Source organism: Mustela erminea, chromosome 21 (assembly GCF_009829155.1).
Source record: "Mustela erminea isolate mMusErm1 chromosome 21, mMusErm1.Pri, whole genome shotgun sequence".
Lineage (NCBI taxonomy): Eukaryota > Metazoa > Chordata > Mammalia > Carnivora > Mustelidae > Mustela > Mustela erminea.
In genome coordinates this window covers 33,655,579-33,675,814 of record NC_045634.1, presented here as the reverse complement: position 1 = coordinate 33,675,814, position 20,236 = coordinate 33,655,579, and the positions used below count along the sequence as shown (strand labels likewise).

The 20,236-nt window shown below is 42.3% G+C and overlaps 1 protein-coding gene across 5 annotated transcripts in view; it reads left to right on the top strand.

The window, feature by feature from the left end:
* The first annotated feature begins 13,416 nt into the window (after positions 1-13,416).
* The window catches only part of LOC116581749 (zinc finger protein 705A-like), a 37,500-nt gene continuing 30,680 nt past the window's right edge, over positions 13,417-20,236 (top strand). For 3 of the 5 annotated variants that reach the window (XM_032328971.1, XM_032328966.1, XM_032328965.1), the window contains exon 1: positions 13,417-13,715. Coding sequence is in view for 1 of the 5 variants with exons in the window: in XM_032328965.1 (XP_032184856.1) it covers positions 13,534-13,715 (182 nt within the window). In the remaining 4 variants the exon portion in view is untranslated. The remainder of the gene's footprint in view (positions 13,716-20,236) is intronic. The other 2 variants (XM_032328969.1, XM_032328967.1) reach the window with 2 other exon arrangements.

Below are 20,236 nucleotides of genomic sequence, written 5' to 3'. Positions count from 1 at the left end.
GTTGGCTGGCCTGCCTCGGAGATGGGTGTCTGGATTTCCTGAGTCAAAAAAAAAGGACAGTCGTATTCACACAGATGCAAGCCTCTTTCCTGTCCCTTCTTCTCCAAGTAGGTATGAGGGGGCCTCAGGACCACCAGATCAAATATAGTTGTCACCCTGTGACCTCTCATCCCTTCCTGTCCTCCATACTCTCCTGCCTACCCACCCCCAGGATGGTGCCCTTAGGAAACGCAGGTGAAGTTGCCTTGAATGACTTACCAGAGAGGTGCTTGTGAATTCTCTCACAATGCACTCTGGAAGCAAAACCAGGGACAGGACTGCCCCTGATTTACACAAGAATCAAGGCTATGACAATACTCCATGGGACACTCAGAGTTGAAAATGGAAAAGCAGGTATCTTTTCCTCTCCAAACTCTCCATTTCCCCACTGACACCGGAGGAAGCCATTTTCAACTATAAGATCCCTTGGAAAAACATCACTTCTCTTGATGGAATGAGGGAAGTGGCCCAACTAAGGTCTCAACTCTTTGATTTCATGTTTTCTTTTCAGTGCCCCATTCTTTTTTTTTAGAATTTTTATTTATTTACTTGACAGACAGAGACCACAAGTAGGCAGAGAGGCAGGCAGAGAGAGAGGAAGGGAAGCAGGATCCCCGCCGAGCAGAGAGCCCGACGCGGGGCTCGATCCCAGGACCCCGAGACCACGACCCGAGCCGAAGGCAGCAGCTCAACCCACTGAGCCACCCAGGCGCCCCTCAGTGCCCCATTCTTAACTCTCTTCTAATCCTTGGGAAATGAATAGCTTTAAACTTCATGTGAACCAGGGACTTCTTTTTCATTTTTAATATTTTTTTTATTAAGACAGAGAGAGAGAGAAAGCTCCAGGTAGGGTAAGGGCAGAAGGACAAGCAGACTACCTGCTGAGCAGGAAGCCAAATGCGGGGCTCCATTATAGGACCCTGGAATCATGACCTGAGACAAAGTCAGACAACCAACTCAGCCAGCCAGGTGCCCTGAACCTGTGACTTCTTTAGGCTCCCAGTCCCACAGAGAAATGGACCAAGATTCTGTCACAACACCTCCATGAGCCCACTCCAATCAGACTATTGGGGTCAGTTCCTTTGGAAGTGGAACCTCAGGGAGTCAAGAGCATTAGCAGTCATGCCTTTGATCAGTCTCTCTTCTCAGAATATGGTTTCATATTCTGAATATTCCAGAATATGGAACCAGTCTTTAGCGCATTGAGAAAAGGCACATCACCCCATAATTTCCTCACTGTCCTATTTCTCTAGCTGCTCAGATAAGGATGCAGCTGTCCAAAAACCCACCAGAAATGCAATGGTGCTCCTCCTGTCTCTCATTAGAGGCTCAGGAAGGTACTGGACAGACTCCACTGGAGGAGACTGCGTGTCTAACATGCCAAAGGAATGGTCAGAAAGGGCCACTTCCTTCCCTCCCTGGCTTTCCTATAGCCCCGAGGTCATCTTTCTTGTTAATAGGGCAGACCCAATCAACAATGCCTTCTTGTGGAGCATTTTCAGGCATGGTAATATCATGTCATACACATATCACCTTTTCAGAATACTTCTTTTCTCTAAGAAAATTACACACTGGAGGCTACGACTGCTTCATTTTGTTTTGTTTTGTTTTGAATGAGAGAAAGAGAGAGAGAGAGAGAGGAGGGAGAGGGAGAGAGAGAATCTCTGAGCCTGAGCCTGGAGCCCAGTGTGGGGCCAGATCCCAGAACCCTGAGATCAAGAAGTGATCTGAAATGAAGTGTCAGCCACTTAAGAAAATGAGCCACGTAGGTGCCCCTGTTCTAGGGATTCTTTAAAGAGAATGGAGGATAGAAGGCTGGATTCCTATCACCTGGGCCTTCCTGACTGGAATGCAAGAGAGCATCTTTCTTCCAAAACAGTCCAACAAGTACCACCACCACTAGCCCAAGGGGAGGGCCTCCATTTCCAATCATTTTGGCCCTCTGGGCAGTTTCCCATTCTAAGTATTGGGGCCCGCTTGGCCAAAGAGACTCCATATTGGTTGAGCGGCCATTTTGTTGTTTACCAAAAAAAAAATTAATGACTCAGAGTTCCCGGAACATCAATAAGGGGCACTCAACTGAAGCTCAACCTCCCTAACTACCAAAGAATGTAAACCCTTCCCTTTGGTCACCAAACTTGAGCGCCAGTTCTGACCAGAATGCTAGACCAGTTCAAAGAGCTGCTATAGGGTAAATTGTAATTCAATTGGCCACCTGTGTGTGGCCTAACACGACTACGCAACTTTCTGTGTGTGTTACGATCTCCTTGGCCACCTGTGCTCTATAAAAGTTAGTCTGTGAAGCTGGGAAGAGGTCGCTGTCTCCATAAGAGACGGCCCTGACCGGTTGGTTTAATTCTCGATACTTGGTGCAAAATAAAACTCTGCCTAACCTTCATTTTCTATCAGTCTTGCTCCTTTGATCATGGATCCCATCTCTAAGATTGGTGTGTCTTGCACAGAGAATGGATTTTGAATGGACCTTTCTAAGGCCATGGTCCAGTCCCAGCCTGGCAACTTTCAGTCTTAACCAGAGCTTCCTCCAGCCTCCTCCTGGCCACACCCGGTCTCATGGGACCCCTGCCACTGCCCCACCTGTATGCTCTTCTTCATCCTTACCCTGCCCCACCCAGACTCCCATGCCTTCCATTTCCTCTCATGCTCCAACTGGCCTCAACTCATATCCAGTGGCACCAGCCACTGCCCCAATGAACACACAAGAATCCATGCTATGGCAATACAACATGGGGTACACAGAGTTGAAAATGGAAAAGAACCTATGCTTTCCTCTCAAAATCTGTATTTCGCATTTGACGCACCAGGAAGCCATTTTCAACTACAAAGTCATTTTACAAAGCCTACTTTCTCCTCTACTAGATTGGAAGCTGCCCATCTGGGTTTCTGTAATCTCTTCTTGAGAGACACAGTGAGAGAGGGAACACAAGCAGAGAGAGAGGGAGAAGAAGACAGCCTGATGCAAGGCTCGATCCCAGAGCCCTGGGATCATGACCTGAGCCGAGGGCAGAAACTTAACAACTGAGTCCCCAGGGACCCCTGTAATCTCTTTTTTAATATTCTCTTCTCAGAGTCCCTTTATTAACTAACTTCTAAGCCATTGGAAATGAGGATCTTTCCACATCTTGGGAACAAGTTCCTTCTTTAGGCTTTCAGTGCCCACAGCCAAATGGAACAGGATTTTGTCACAGCACTTCCACGATCCCACACCCATCAGACTGTGGGGCAAATTTCCCTTAGAATTACAACCTCAGGGAGTCACGAGGACTGCTTTTGACCAGTCTCTCCTCTCAGAAAATGCTTTGCAATGAAAGTGTGCTTAACCCAATGAAGTAAGCTACATCCCTCCATAATTTCCTCCCTGTCTCATTTCTCTGACAGCTGAACTGAGGACCCAGTTGTCCCAAAACCCACCTGAAATGCAGCTGTGCTCCTCCTGTCTCTCAGTAGAGGCTTAAAAGGTTGCAGAGGGACTCTGCTGGAGGAGCCTCTGTGTCGAGCGTGCCCGAGGAATGGTCAGAAATGGCCACTTCCCTCCCTCCCTGACTTTTCTACTGGCCCAACGTCACGTGACCTTTCAGGCACTTGACACCCACCAATCCAATCCTCTTTCCTGTCAGTAGGCGGGACCCAGTGAAGTATCCCTTCTTGTCCAGCATTTTCATGCATTATATTCCATATGTATGTGTGGATATGCTTTTCAGAATACATACATTTTGTACAAATAACAAAGCTTTGAATGTATGCCTGTTTCTTTTTTTCTCTCTTAGGGCCGATTTAATATTACAACCTGTTTAACTATTAGGGCCTGCTTAGCCAGAGCGACTCCATATTGCCTAGGTAGCCGTATTGTTGTTTACATCCAAGGACTTCATTCCGGGAATAAACAGCCCAGCAGTTCCTGGTATGGGTTCCGTATTGATTCTGGGAATCGATTCTGGGAATAAACCCCTAACAATAGAAGCCACATACCTTGAGGTCTGCAGTTATGCCCTCTAAAACTAGCTTGTAAGATCAGGGCGGGGTCGTTCTCTTCCGAGGCAGCCCTGACCAGTCAATCTGATTTCTGATGCCAGGTGTAAAAATAATGCTTTGCTTAACCTTCGCTTTGTATCAGTCTCGTTCCTTTGATCAGGGACCCCATCTTTTTCTATTCTTTTCTTTTTTTTTTTTTTAGAGCCAGAGAGAGAGAGAGAAAAAGAGAGAGAGAGAAAGAATGAAAGCACGGGTTGGGGGAGGAGGGACAGAGGCAGAGAGAAAATCTTAGATAGGCTCCAGGTCCAGTGCAGCTCCAGATCAGGGCCTGATCATGTACTGAGCTGAAATCAAGAGTCCAGTACCCCTGGATGCCTATTCCTCTCCTCAACTAGAATTTCCTGTTTGGAGCCTATGAGGCATCTTTTCTCCTGGCATCAAGTACATTAACGCTGTTGTGGACCCATCAGTGTCCTCCATGTCCAAGCGTCTCACTTTCCCAACTGAATCTCTGGATCCAGGACATATTTCCAGGGTCCCTTCACTGTACCTGTTGCCCTCCCAGTTCTCCTTTCTGTCCTTGGGATTTTGCCTGTGCTTGGATATTCAGAGCAATGCCATCCTTTGCTCCATGTCTTTTTGGAACTGGCTTCTTTGGCCTTTTGTGTTGGGAACCAAATCGTGGGTGCTGGCCAGTCCCCATGTGGACCCGTGTAGCTCTAAGTCTTTTTATCTCCTCCTTTTTGATTCTTTTTTTAATTTTTTAAATTTTTTAATAAATATATAATGTATTATTAGCCCCAGGGGTACAGGTCTGTGAATCGCCAGGTTTACACACTTCACAGCACTCACCATAGCACATACCCTCCCCAATGTCCATAACCCCACCACCCTCTCCCGACCCCCCTCCCCCCAGGAACCCTCAGTTTGTTTTGTGAGATTAAAAGTCTCTCATGGTTTGCTTCCCTCCCAATCCCATCTCGTTTCATTTATTCTTTTCCTACCCTCCAAACCCCCCACATAGCATCTCCACTTCCTCATATCAGGGAGATCATATGATAGTTGTCTTTCTCCGATTGACTTATTTCGCTAAGCACAATACCCTCTAGTTCCAACCACATCGTCGCAAATGGCAAGATTTTATTTCTATTGATGACTGCATAGTATTCCATTGTATAAATATACCACCTCTTCTTTATCCATTCATCTGTTGATGGACATCTAGGTTCTTTCCATAGTTTGGCTATTGTGGACATTGCTGCTATAAACGTTTGGGTGCACGTGCCCCTTCGGATCACTGTGTTTGTATCTTTAGGGTAAATACCCAGTAGTGCAATTGCTGGGTCATAGGGTAGCTCTATTTTCAACTTTTTGAGGAATCTCCATGCTGTTTTCCAGAGTGGTTGCACCAGCATCTGTCATTTCCTGACTGGTTAAAATTAGCCATTCTGAGGGGTGTGATTTGGTATCTCATTGTGGTTTCAAGTTGTACTTCCCTGATGCTGAGTGATGTGGAGCACTTTTTCATGTGTCTGTTGGCCACCTGGATGTCTTCTTTGCAGAAATGTCTGTTCATGTCCTCCCCATTTCTTTTTTTTTTTTTTTTAGATTTTATTTACTTATTTGACAGACAAGTAGGCAGAGAGGCAGGCAGAGACAGAGAGAGGAGAAAGCAGGCTCCCCTCTGAGCAGAGATCCCGATGCAGGGCTCGATCCCAGGACCCTGGGATCATGACCTGAGCTGAAGGCAGAGGCTTTAACTCACTGAGCCACCCAGGTGCCCCCTCTGCCCATTTCTTGATTGGATTATTTGTTCTTTGGGTGTTGAGTTTGCTAAGTTCTTTATAGATTTTGGACACTAGTCCTTTATCTGATATGTCGTTTGCAAATATCTTCTCCCATTCTGTCAGTTGTCTTTTGATTTTGTTAACTGTTTCCTTTGCTGTGCAAAAGCTTTTGATCTTGATGAAATCCCAATAGTTCATTTTTGCCCTTGCTTCCCTTGCCTTTGGCGATGTTCCTAGGAAGATGGTGCTGGTGAATAATCCTTTTAATGGACTGTTGGATCCTATTGGCTAGTATTTTGGTGAGAATTTCACATCTGTGTTCATCAAGGATATTGGTCTGTAATTCTCTTTTTTGATGGGATCCTTGTCTTGTTTTGGGATCAAAGTGATGCTGGCCTCATAAAATGAGTTTGGAAGTCTTCCTTCCATTTCTATTTTTTGGAACAGTTTCAGGAGAATAGGAATTAATTCTTCTTTAAATGTTTGGTAGAATTTCCTTGGGAAGCCATTTGGCCCTGGGCTTTTGTTTGTTTGGAGATTACTGAGGAGAGTATTTTAATCTCCTTACTGGTCATGGGCCTGTTCAGATTTTGTATTTCTTCCTGGTTCATGTGTGGTAGTTTCTATGTCTCTAGGAATGCATCCATTTCTTCCAGATTGTCAAATTTGTTGGCGTAGAGTTGTTCATAATATGTTCTTAGAATTGTTTGTATTCCTTTGGTGTTGGTTGTGATCTCTCCCCTTTCATTCATGATTTTATTTATTTGGGTTTTTTTCTCTTTTCTTTTTGATTAGTCTCCTTCAAACCTCCACCTGGCCTCACCCATTCTCATGGGGGCCTTGCCATAGCCCCAGCCCATGACCATCAGCATGATCCCAGCCCCACCCATATTCCCATCCTATCCCAATTCTCTTATTCCCTACCTGGCCTCAAACAACACCTTGGCCCTTTGTTCTATTTGGCCACAGTGGCACCAGTGCCTCAGGGCCACACTCCAATTATAATAAACTATATACCGGCATGGGGCTTGGCAGAGGATAACATACTTTTCACTCTCTTTATAATTAAAATTTGCATATACTAATTTTGCACCTTTTAAAATTATTAATATTTCCATTGTTTTTTCATCTTTTAAGGTATAATTTGTGAAGATTTCTCAGTGCATGTGCGGGCACACAGACACAGAGGTGCGTTAGGCGATGTAAGGTGATGGATGTGTTCATGCATTTGAGTGTGGTGATCACTTCCCAAATTATCACAGTGGATACATTTGATTTATCAGTTATAATCTCAGCAAAGCTGGAAGCTTATTTCCTTTAATTTCGCAAAAATGTTAAATAAAGGTATAAGGGGGAAACGCATTCTTGCATTACAGATACACGATGTTCGTGATGTAGTCTTAAATCCACTGCTGTTTTATTTTAATTGAATATTTAATGACTTGGCCCATGAGTACCTAAGGATGGTTGGGCTGTACCTTGTTCTTCCCCCACGCCTTCAAGTGCATTGCAGACTCTCCTCCCTCTTTTCTCAAAAGGGTCTTCCTGTGAGTCAAGTGTTCTCACTGGGTCCTGTTTCACAGTTCTGGGAATATTATCATCTATACTGATGTTGAAAAGTCGGGTGTACTGTGTGCTGGCTAACTGAACATAATTAAAAAAAAAAAAAAAGAAAACATCCCTCAGCAAGAGAATAGCCCACAATTCATAACTGTCCATATAGTCAGATGTATGTTTTGTATAAAGACTATTTTCTAACTTTTATTTTGTAGTCGTTTTGGATTTAACCCACTGAGCCACCCAGGCGCCCCGTATAGTCGTTTTGGATTTAGAGTTGCAAACCTGTCACTCAGTTTACTCCAGTGTTAACATCTTACGTAACTAGATTATACTTATCAAAACTCTGAAATTAACATGCATATAATAAAATTAACCTTAAATAGAAGAAAGAAAAAAAGAAAGGAGAGAAAAGGAAAGAAAAGAAAGGAAAATAAAAGAAAAATAAAGAAAAGAGAAATGAAAAGAAAAGAAGGATTTCCAGACACCTGAGTGGCTCAGTGGCTTAAACATCTGCCTTAGGCTCAGGTCCTGATCCACATTAGGCTCCCTGCTCAGAGGGACGCCTTCTTTTCCCTCCACCCCTACTGCTTTTCATGCTCTTTCGCTCTCAAAAATAAATAAATAATCTTAAAAAAAAAAAAGGAAAACTCAGATTTCCTTGTGACACATTTAATGACATCTTCTCCCACCCCATCCCCCATCACCCACCCCGGACATCAAATTTTAATAAGTTACAGAACGAAGTACTTAAAACTTATTGTGCACTTTCTGGAATTACATAGAAAAAGAATCATTCAGAATATGCTTGTAAATTTTGTATGACTCTTCTAGTGCATCGAACTGTATAATTTATTTAAAAATATTTTTAGGAGTTCAACCTTTTTAATTTTATTTAATGTATTTTATTTTATAAGTTCTATTAGTCAACATATAGTACATTAGTTTTTGATGTAGTGCTCAAAGATTCATTAGTTGAGTATAACACCCAGTGCACTTCACATTACGTGCCCTCCTTAATGTCCACCCCCTGGTTACCCGACCCCTCCACCCCCTTCCCTTCTGCAAGCCTCACTTTGTTTCTCAGAGTCCAGAGCCTCTCATGGTTTGTCTTCCTCTCTGGTTTCTTCCCATTCGGTTTTCCGTCCCTTCCCCTATGGTCCTCTGCATTAGGCTTTATAATCCACATATGAGTGAAATCGTATGATAATTTTCTTGCTCTGCTCAACTTATTTCACTTTTCCTCAGCTTCATTTCTTTCCATCAGCATGTCCTCTAAATTACTTATTCTCTCTTCCGCTTCCTATACCCTAGCTGTGAGAGCATCCAACATGGATTGCATCTCATTCATGGCATTCTTAAGTTTGGCCTGGTTAGATCTCATTTCTGCCCTTAGAGATGCTGTATTGTCAGGTATGCTTTTCTCAAGCCTTGCTATTAACTTTCTAATTGCTATCCTTAATTCCGTCTCTGACATCCTGCTTATATCCATATCAATTAACTCTGTGGCAGAGAACATTGCCGCTGGTTCTTTCCTATGCTGGGAGCTCCTCTTTCTAGTCATTCTGCCCAGGAAAGGATGGGTGAGCAAATGAAGAGAGTCCAAAATGTCAACCACGACCCAAGAAAAATGCACCCTAGAAAAAGCCCAAAGTGGTCAGAAGCCAGAAAAGTGAAACAAAGAAAAGTGAACAAAAATAGAAGTAAACACATCACAGAAAAGTGAACAAAGCCAAAATGAACAAAGCAATAAAAAAGACGGAGTGAAGAGAGATGATACTCTCACAGGGTGGACAAAGTGGGGCGATCTCCTTGTTCCTGACTGAATTTTGGTCTGTGTTTGAAAACACTGCATCTCAAAATTGCAAAGAATACAGAGTGTGTGTGTGTGTGTGTGTGTGTGTGTGTGTGTGTGTATGAATCCATTGAAAAAAGGAGTAGGCATAAAACTGGCACAAATCTATAAAATGTAGATGTGAGAGAAAAAGTTTAAAAAGTGACTTAAAAACATAATTTCAGGGTGTCTGGGTGGCTCAGTGGGTTAAAGCCTCTGCCTTCAGCTCAGGTCATGATCCCAGGGTCCTGGGATCGAGCCCCGCATCGGGCTCTCTGCTCAGCAGGGAGCCTGCTTCCTCCTCTCTCTCTGCCTGCCTCTCTGCCTACTTGTGATCTCTGTCAAATGAATAAATAAAATCTTTTAAAAAAACATAATTTGATCAAATAATAGTCTACTTAAAATAGGAAAAAGGTTAAAAAAAAAGTGTAAAATTTTAGACTGAAGGGTAAAGGAGTTGAGAAGAAACACCTGGAGCTCAATCTACTGTCTCCCCTGAGGCTGGAGTTTTAGTCTCCGGGATTCATAAGCTTGTCCTTCACCTGTTCTTCCAGTCTGTCTTCTGCGGGCGTGCCTGTTGTGCTTCTTCTCAGGTTTCTTTGCCTGAGCAGAGTGTTTCCACCTCTTATCCATGGGATGGGCTCAAGGTGAGCTGATCCTTTGTGTGGCTTTTGTTCCCTGGTGGCTTTCTGCACCTCTTCAAAGGGTCAGAGCAAAAATGGCCCTAACTGGATCTCTAGGCCAGAGCCACAAGATCATCATCCCCCCTCTTCAATAAACTCTCCCGGTCAAACCTTCTCCACTTCTCTGTGCATGAAGCACTACAGAAGTCCACGGATTGTGTCCACTGCAATCCTCCTTGGGGAACTCCCAAGGACCCCTGAGCATCTCTGTGTTGTGTGTCTTGGGGACTGCAAGCATTTGTGGACCATGCCTGCACCCAGCTCAGCTTCTCCCAGGTCGTGGCTGGGTGCTGCCCTCCTGTCCTTGTTGGGGCACTTCCACCCTGAGAGCTGTTGCCTGGTCATGAGTGCCACTGTTTCAACCCTCCCAGGTGCTGGTAACCAGCCAGCACATTCCAGTCTTTTTCCAGGTGCTCAGGCACAGAGCAGTGTCCCTACCAGCCCGGCTCCCAGTTTATGGCAACCTGAGCTGAGAGTCCCTCCTAAGCTTGCTGACTGTAACCAGTTTCCCTGCTCCACACCTTGGGAACTCCTCCTCAGGCACCCAGTTTTTTCTGTGTCTCCTAGGATCCTGAGACCATAGTGACTCCCCTAGAATTCTGCCATTTCTATCCTCTGAGCCCCTTCCAAGAAGGAATGTCTCTCACAGGAGCAGATATAAAGAGTCCTATTTTGCACTCCAGTGTTAATCACTCTTCAGTAGCCAGTTTCTAGAGGCTCCCTCCCCCTTCCATTTATCTTCTGATATTTCCCCACAGATTCACAACTCTGCACCTCCTACCTTGCAATATGCAGTTGTTTTTCTACTTGTAGATTTCCATATATATTTTCCTACACCTCAGGCTAAATTCATGGTTGTTCAGAATGGTTTGATAGCTATCACTTAAATTCGAGGCACCAGATGAAACAAGGTCCCCTCTTTTCCACCATTTTGCCTCAACCTCAATGACGACATCTTCTTTTTTTTTTTTTTAAAGATGTCATTTTTATTTGCATTTTCATTGTCAGATTAAACTTTTTCCCAGCTATTTATTAACCATTTGGAATTCTCTCTTTTTTTTGTTTATTATTAGAGAGAGAGAGAGATGGGAGGGGCGACGGGCAGTAGGAGAGAGAAAATCTTTTTTTTATTTTTTTAATTTTATTTATTTTATTATTTGACAGAGAGAGAGATCACAAGTAGGCAGAGAGGCAGGCAGAGACAGAGGGGGAAGCAGGCTCCCTGCTGAGCAGAGAGCCCGATGCGGGGCTCGATCCCAGGACCCTGAGATCATGACCTGAGCCGAAGGCAGCAGCTTAATCCACTGGGCCACCCAGGCGCCCCGATGACGACATCTTCTAAAGGAAGTTTTCCCGACATGTGTTGATACGTTTCAGCTGGCTTGGCCTCTCTGATGCTCTTTCTGGAGCCCTTGGGGAGTTCTCCCTTTCGGGTTCTGGTGGAGGAACAGGCAGGAAGCTGGACAGGGGACCCAGTCCCACTGGTCAGGGGTGGCTTTTGGCAGGGCTGGCTCGGGAGAGGTCATATGCAAATCACAGTTTAGATGTCAGTTTGGAAGATTTTCCACTTTTTCCACCCCATATTGGGTTCGAAGTAAATTTTTATGTTGTAAAAAGCATATGGTGAACCAGAGGAAATGAGTTTAGAAAGCCCTACAAACCTGGCTCCCTCCAGGTCATGGACTAGGGTAGGACCACAGCAGTTCCCAGACCCGTGCTGTCAGAAAATTTTCTGGATCTGCTAAGATGTGGGTATGACCATGGGCTAGTTTCCCATCGGGTTCTTGGGTTCCCAGTAAGTGATGGGACATATCTCCAAATCCTAAGCAAATTCCACAGAAATACATGAACAAGTATGTTCATAGCATTTTTATTCATAACCACCCCAAACTGAAAACAACCCAGCTTTCTATCAATAGAATGTTTATAGTCTCAGTGGTGATTAGTCAACTGAATACTACCGCTTAGTAATGAATTGAATGAACTGAGTACATAAAACATCTCATACTGATTGAAAGAAACCATAGCCAACAGAGTACATACTATATAATTTAATCAATATGAAGTTCAAGGATAGGCAAAATTTTTCCATGGGGGAAAAATCAGAACAGTGGTAGTGCTTATCAATGGGTTTATCAGTGGGTTGACTTGGGAAGGGCATAATGGAACGTTGTAAAGGTTAATATTTTACAACTTGACAGGCCTTTGGGTTACATAAACACAAATATTGGTTAAAACTCATCACTTTATATATAAAATTTATATGAAATTAAAATTTTAAGTAAAATGAATTAGTTGTGATAATACTGAACTCCAATAATAAACTGAATTATTTGAGAAAAATTTACTGTTGGCTATAACTTTTTTGAAATGGATAAAAATACTAGATGAATTAGTGGAGAGGTCATGGAGAGATGAACTGATACATACAAGGTAAGTACACCCAAATGTTAGCAGCAGAATATGAGAGTTAAATATAAAATTCATTGCTATTTTCATTGGTTTTGAACATTTTCCTAATTAAATACGGGATGAATAATCTTTATAAGAATCCTTATAAGCCTTCCCACTTTGATGTTTTTGTGGTCCCCATTCAAAGGGAAGTACATGTTCAGGGTAGCTGGAATGTTCAGAAGAGAAGGCTGTTGACAAAATGAACCAAACAATGAGGAATCATGCTTCAGTGTTCCAGACACCTTTAGGGAATACCAGAAAACCTCCTGTCCTTAGTGTCCCTGCCCTATCAGCTTCCTGGACCAGGGAAGGTACTCCTTACACAGATCAGAGGGCAGCTGCTAAGAACAGGAACATACATAGGATACTGTGAAGGACACAGTGAACCGTTGTCCACAGCTTCCACAATTGTTCACCCAGCCTCTGCCCAATGCACCTTGTTCCCATTTAGGATTGCAAAAATTCTGCATCTTTTTCGACACTGTAAAATTTTTGAGAAATGGTTTTTCAAGGTTTTGTCTTTGAATTCTGCTGCTCTGGGGCACGTCGCTTTCACACTGCACTCTAGTCCCTTGGTCAGCCAGAGATCCCAAGGCTCTCTGGGATTCCCCATAATATGTTTTATTGTCACTGGCCTCATGATACTGCTCCTGATGCGTTCCTATTCTCACTTCCTCCTGAGCACCTGTTTTGGGGCATCCCCTTCCCAAACCCAGAAGGTTCAGTTAGTGTTTCACTCCTTTGCCTGCCTTAGCGTGGAGAAGGAAGATGCGATTGGAAGGTCAGGACATGAGCCTGTGCCTGAGACCTAGAAGAGGAGGAGCCCAGGTTGGGGCGGTCTCATCAGAAGGGTTGACACAAGGGCATCTGGAAGGAAGGCAGCAGAAGAGCCAGAGCGTGGGAACCGGGGAGGCTCAGTCCAGCCTCATGCCCTGGAACGGGTGTTCATGCCTGCCCCACCAGCCAGTCTTAGGCCAAGGCTCTACTATGTCACAATGGAGTGATCGTGTTGCACAACACTCACTCATGTGACTTCACTGAGCATTCTTTCTCCTTTGGCCCTGGCCTTCAGGCGGCTGAGAGCCAGCCCATGCAGAGCCTTCCCTCCTCCAGCCCATTGTCCCATCTGCAGATGTCCGCAATTGGCTGGTGAATTTATTTAGGCTCCAATGACTGTTCCAACATACCCATGCCAGCTGGAAGAGATGTCCTAAATCCTTGTTGGAGCCCAGGGTTTGGAGGGCATCAGGAGTGGCAGAAGCCTGGCAGGGGGCTGATGAACCTGATGGTGATCATGCCTGTCTCCAAGGTGTGCCTCAGACCCGCCCCTCTGACACCCAGCCCAAAACACCATGACTTTCCAAAAGGAAGGTAAATAAACCATTTATTTTCCTATTCTCTTTAATTTCCATAAGTGTAGCAAATATTTCTCATGGTTTATCCTTTGTCAGTCCCCATTATGAGTGAGGTTTTTATTTGATACTTTTCTATTTTGTAGCCTTTATTTTAGCAGCAGATAATTATATTTTATTTGGTCAAATTTAGGCTGATGTTCATTAATAAAAATGCAGTTCATGATCCTATTACATATTATTTCATTTCCCACAGAATTTTCAGCTGAGTCTTGTATCAAAAAGAAAAAGAAAAAGATTATTGAGGCCCAACGCTTCCTTAAATAGTCCCCTTTAATGCCTATGGCCAATCATTTTGGAGATGAATTGACCTGACACTGTATATCAGTGTTCTCCTTTTATGTCCTTTACAACTGAACATTGTCTCTAGGGATTGAACTGTTTACTTGATTTATGTTTCTAGTTGTTTATTCTTTTTGTATAGAAATGCTACTGGTTTTCAGGTGTCAATATTGTATCTTGCAATTTGAAAGTATTTGTTAGCTCTAGCAGTGCCTGTGTATCCTTTAGAGTTTTCTATATATATGGTTAAGTAATTTGTGCAGAAAGATAACTTTATTTATTCTTTTTCGATTTGGATGCCTTTTCTTGATTAATTGCTCAGGCTAAATGTTCCACTACTATGTGAAACATTAATACCTTTGCTTTCAGTCTCTCAAGATTGAGTCTGAAGTTAGTTGCAGATTTCCCCATATGGTTATTATGCTGATGAAGTTTCCTTTCATTAGTGATTTTTTGAAGGGCTTTGTTAAGAAAGGTATTGAATCTTATAGATGCTTTTTCTGCATTAGTTGAGGTCTTCGTTCATTTCTTTTAAAGATTTTATTTGTTTATTTGACAGAGAGAGATCACAAGTAGGCAGAGAGGCAGGCAGAGAGAGGGAGAGGGAAGCAGGCTCCCCGCTGAGCAGAGAGCCAGATGTGGGGCTCGATCCCAGGACCCTGAGATCATGACCTGACCCAAAAGCAGAGGCCCAACCCACTGAGCCACCCAGGCGCCACCTTCATTTATTTATATTTTATTAATGTTCTATATTACATTAATTGTTTTGTCTACATTGAACAACGCTTACATTCCAGTAATAGAATCCTGCTTGGTCAATAATGCTGTTGAATAATTGTGCTAGTACTTTGTTGAAGATTTTTCTTTCAATATTTATGAAGCATATTGGTGTACACCTTCTTTTATTTTCTTGTAGAATCTTTGTTAGGCTTTGGTATCAGGGTACTGCTGGCCTCATACAATGGGTTAGGAATATGACAGACAGTGTTCTCATGCCAGCAAGACTGATTGTTTTCAAAGAATTGTGGTTGTGTGTTCTAACCTCTTTGGGGACTCCAAGAGGGACAGGCTCAGGGACTTTCCTTTGTTTCAACTGCCTCAGAACTTTTTAGGAGCTCAGAACTTTTTAGGCACTCTCAAGAGCATTTCAATGAAATATACTAGCAGCACCTGTCTGGGCAAAGATCAACCTCAAGCAGGCAGACTGAAAAACCTAGGAGGGAAGATGCTGGGACACACCTGAGGGACGAAGGGCACTGAAAATCTGCTGCGCGCTGGGCAGCATCAAGGCCAGACGGATGCCCACAGCTGGACGGGTGCTTAGAAAACACCTGAGAGCATCATGTGAGTTCACCTTCAGCACTGGCGCGACTGCAAGTGAAGGGAAGGTGGGAGTTAATTTCCTGGTAAGCCTCGGAGCAGAGTGCCAGCAGGGGCCAGTCTGCAGTGAAGGGCAGAGCCCCTCCTGGTCCAGGTCCAGGCATTGCAGCAGCTCTCTCTCAAATCACAAGGGGACCACTGGGCTAAAAGAAGTGAGACTTGGGCGCCTGGGTGGCTCAGTGGGTTAAGCCGCTGCATTCAGCTCAGGTCATGATCTCAGGGTCCTGGGATCGAGTCCCACATCGGGCTCTCTGCTCAGCAGGGAGCCTGCTTCCTCCTCTCTCTCTGCCTGCCTCTCTGCCTATTTGTGATCTCTGTCAAATAAATAAATAAAATCTTTTAAAAAAAATAAAAAATAAAAGAAGTGAGACTTTAGGGGCACTCATGACAAAGGCCCTTAACAAAAACTTGAGAAAATCACTAAACAAACAACACAATCCATACAAGCTGTAAACAAGCAAACAAAACCCTGGAAAGGCAGAAGACTGTTGTTTGCAAAATTAACACATTGTGATGCTCAAAATATCTAGTATTCAACAACAAAAACATGTATTATGCAAAGAAATAAAATACCGTTCATTCAGTGGGGTGGGGGTGGGTAAGAAACTGAAGACACTGTCCTAAGGAAGTGGCTTTAAAAGAACTCTTTCAATGATGCTTGAAAGTTGAAACTAGGAGGGGAGGCTGGATGACTCGGTTAGGTGTTCGACTCTTGATTTCAGCTCACGTCATGATCTCAGGGTTGTGAGATTGAGCCCCACATCAGGCTGCGTGCTGGACATGGAGCCTGCTTAAGATTCTCTCCCTCTCACTCTGCCCCTCCCCCTCTTAGAAAAAAATGAAAGCAGGAAGGATGCACTTTTACCAATTAAGTTTCTAAGGTGACTGAAGGATACCTAAGTCAGGAATTGCCTTAATAAAATAAAGATTGTGATCACAGAATTAAATCTTGCTCCTATTTAGCTCAATTCAGGTGTTTGGGGACAAAAGCGAAGGACCTTTCTGGGGGCCGGGAGGGTAGAGCTGCCTCCCTCTCTAGCACCACATTGCTTCCAGTAGCAGAGACATAAGCTCAAGGGAGACCGAAAATTTTAGAATAGATATTTGTGATAGTGCCTCTGTGACCTTGCCTCACAGGGTCATGACCTCTGAGAAACCTGCAAAATGGGGCTGAAGATCACAGTTGTGTCACCACCACGGGATGAAGGGAGACAGACGGTGTTGGTGGAAGGTTGGAATGAGTGGAGCTGAGCTGTGTGGAAGGGACTTGGAGAAAGGGGGACTCACAGAGTCTTGCTGAGTTTCTAACCCACTGAGTAGTACAGAGCTGAGTAGAACAGTAGTACAAGGCTGAGTAGTACAGAATTGAATCTACATAGAGAAAACTAGAACACCAACATTTAGCTTCTTTAGCAACAGGTTTTATTGTTCAAATATTTGCAAGTGTTGAAATATTGTAAGTTTAACTTCTTAAAAAATGTATATTTAATATTGCCAAATCATTTCATACTCCTATATTTTATGCCACATTTTTCATAAAGAACAGAGTTATCCTCTGCACAAGTGCTATAGTGTCTTTAAGTTGATAGCTGCTGCTGAAAACATCTATATTATTATATTTTTTATATGAGTTCTGCCACATCATCTGAGATTAGACCATGACCGAAAGCTTTGCCAAATAGACGACATACATTGGATTCACTTCCATATGTAAATGAATATCTTGCCTGAGGAGTATGAGGACAGAAGTGTCTCCCATGCTGATTACTGGCTGTTTCTTCAACATGTGCATCCTTTGGTGACTTTGAATGTTAAAGCTCTTACTGCTATTTCTTCCACATTCATTGCATCTGTAATACCGTGTCATCTCAGGTCAGAATACTTATGAAGGCACTCTTGATTTCCTTTCCAATGTTGGGTTCCCTCATATCATCTAAGGGAAGAATATTGACTGAAGAATTTCCCACATAGTCAACATTCACATGGTTGCTCTCTGGCATGTGTTCTCTCATATCATCTAAGATAGAAATATTGACTGAAGACTTTCCCACACTGGTGACATACATGTGGTTTCTCTCCTGTATGTTTTTGTTATGTCATCTAAGTTCAACACATCAACTAACAGCTTTCTCACATAAGAGGCATACATGTGGTTTCTCTCTAGTGTGGGTTAACTTATGTTGGCTAAGGTCAGAGCTCTGACTAAAAGTTTTCTTACATTGATGACATCCATAGCATTTCTCTCCAGAATGAATTCTCTCATGTTTTCTAAGGTAGGAACTGTGAATGAAAGTCTTCTTATATAGATGGCATTCATATAGTTTCTTTCTTATATGACTTTTCTCATATTGTCTAAGGTAAGAATTCTGACTGAAGACTTTCCCACACAGATGGCATTTATATGGTTTCTCTCCATTGTGTGCTTGATTGTGGTTTCTAAGGGCAGAGCTATGCAGAAAGCCATTCCCACACAGATGACATTCAAATGTCTTCTTTCCAATGTGAGTCATCTTATGTCATCCAAGTCTAAAGGAATTACTAAAGCCTTTTCCACATAGATGACATTTATGTAATTTACCCCTATTGTGAATTTTGTTATGCTGAATAAGGGATGATTGTTCACTAGTTGTTTTTCTACACTGTTTGCTGAAATAACGTTTCTTCCTGAGAAGGAATGTTGAGTCCATGCAGATCTATGAGTAAACTCATCACCTAAGTCAGTGCTTTCAATAGGATCTTCTGGAACGTGAGATTTATGCTTTGGGGAAGAAGATGAAAGGTTGCTAATTGTTTGCCCACATATATCCATACATTTACTTCTGTATATATAAATTCTAAAGTAGAAGTTAGTAATATTCTATAGTTGCATATACATGTTGTTAATCCTACAGGCATCAATATTTTCTCTTTTGTAGTATTCCAACCTCAGAGTTATCAGATTAATTTTGAAAACTTTAGTATGTTTCAAAGACTAGGTGATAAGCCATGTTTATGCAACTGATTCTCCCCCACTCCCTGCTCTCTCTCTCTCTCTCTCTTTTTTAGATCTCAGGTTATTGATTTGAGCTCATGTTAATTTCTTCACTGATTTAAAACTAACCAAAAATTTTTGCCTACAAAGAACTTAATCCTAATTTAATTACATTCAGGCAATTATACTCAACTATCAGCATATCTCATTGCATTTAGATCATTAGTTTGGATGACTAGGGTTGATACCATGAAACTTACCACTGACACAGTTAGGGCTATACCCTTCTTCTGATATGTGTGTTAATGTTATTTCTTAATTTTATGGGGACTTTCCATGGCTAAAATAATTGAAAAAATATAAATTGTTAGAATGGCATTAGGGAAGGAAAAACCATGAGAGACTCTTAACTATAGGAAACAAATTGGGGGATACTGGAGGAGAGTGGGTGGGGTTTGGGTTAGGATTATGGGTGATGGGAATTAAAGAGAACATGTGATGTGCTGAACATTGGGTGTTACATGCAACTGATGAATTATTGAACACTACATCTAAAACTAATGATGTATATATGTTGGCTAATTGAATTTAAATTAAAAAAAAAAAGAGTGAACCCCAGGAGTAGACTAGGTATAATTACACAGCCAACAAGGCATCATCTGAGTGAGATCTGTTGATTTTTAGAATATTCACATCAAGATGCTAGCTTTTTCCTTTTTGCAAAAGATGATATATACTTTACGGATGGAACTGGAATGGATTATACTGAGTGAAATAAGTCAAGCAGAGAGGAACGATTGTCATATGGTTTCACTCAGATGTGGAAAATAAAGAACAGTGTGGAGGACTGCAGGGGAAGGGAAGGAATACTGAGCAGGAAGAAATCAGAGGGGGAGACAAACCATGAGAGACTCTGCACTCCGGGGAACACAGTGAAGGTTACAGAAGGGAGGGGGATGGGGGGATGAAGTAACTGGAGGATGGGTATTAAGGAAGACCCATGTGATAATAAGTACTGGGTGTTATGCACAACTAATGAATCATTGAACACTACATCAAAAACTAATGATGGTGCTATATGCTTCTAACTGGACATTAAAAATATTATATATATATATATATATATATATATACACACTTGATTTGTCGAAATCAATACATATATTTTTGTTTAATTTCTAATTACTAATTCAATATGATGCATAACAAACATAGCTATTTAGATTTTAGCTGCCAGAAGAGAAGGTGAAAAACATTTTAATATGTAATGGCTCAGGCATTATAATGATTTACATTCATTATCTTATCTGATTCTTTCAAAAAACCTTGCAAGATAAATTTCATCCTCACTTTACAGTGAAAAACTGAGATTTAGAAAATTCAGGTTACTTATTCAACAAGAGAGATATATATGTGGAAGCACTAAGATTGTTTCCTAGCCAGCATGGTTTGGAACTAAATGTGATATCATTCAGCCTTCTTAAGACATATTTTTAAAATTATCATTTGTGTCACCTAAAGTCATATTCCAAAGTATGATTTTAGTAGTCAGTTAAAATTCAAAGGGCATTAAGACAGCCAATAAAATATTTATGCAAATGCATTGTTTTAAATCATAATTATGGGTAACTTATGATGCTACCCACGCCTCCATGAAAAGGCAAGATAATCTGTTCCATTTCTTTTGGTACAAAAATAATTTTTTTAAATGGTGCCTTTTATTTTAAAGTATCATCTTTTCTTGTATGTAAAATGGAAAGTCCTACTTCTCAAGCTCAAGAAGATTGAGGTGAGGTTAAGTGAGCAAGGCCAGCAGCAGAGGGAAAGAGCCTTATTATATTTTCCAG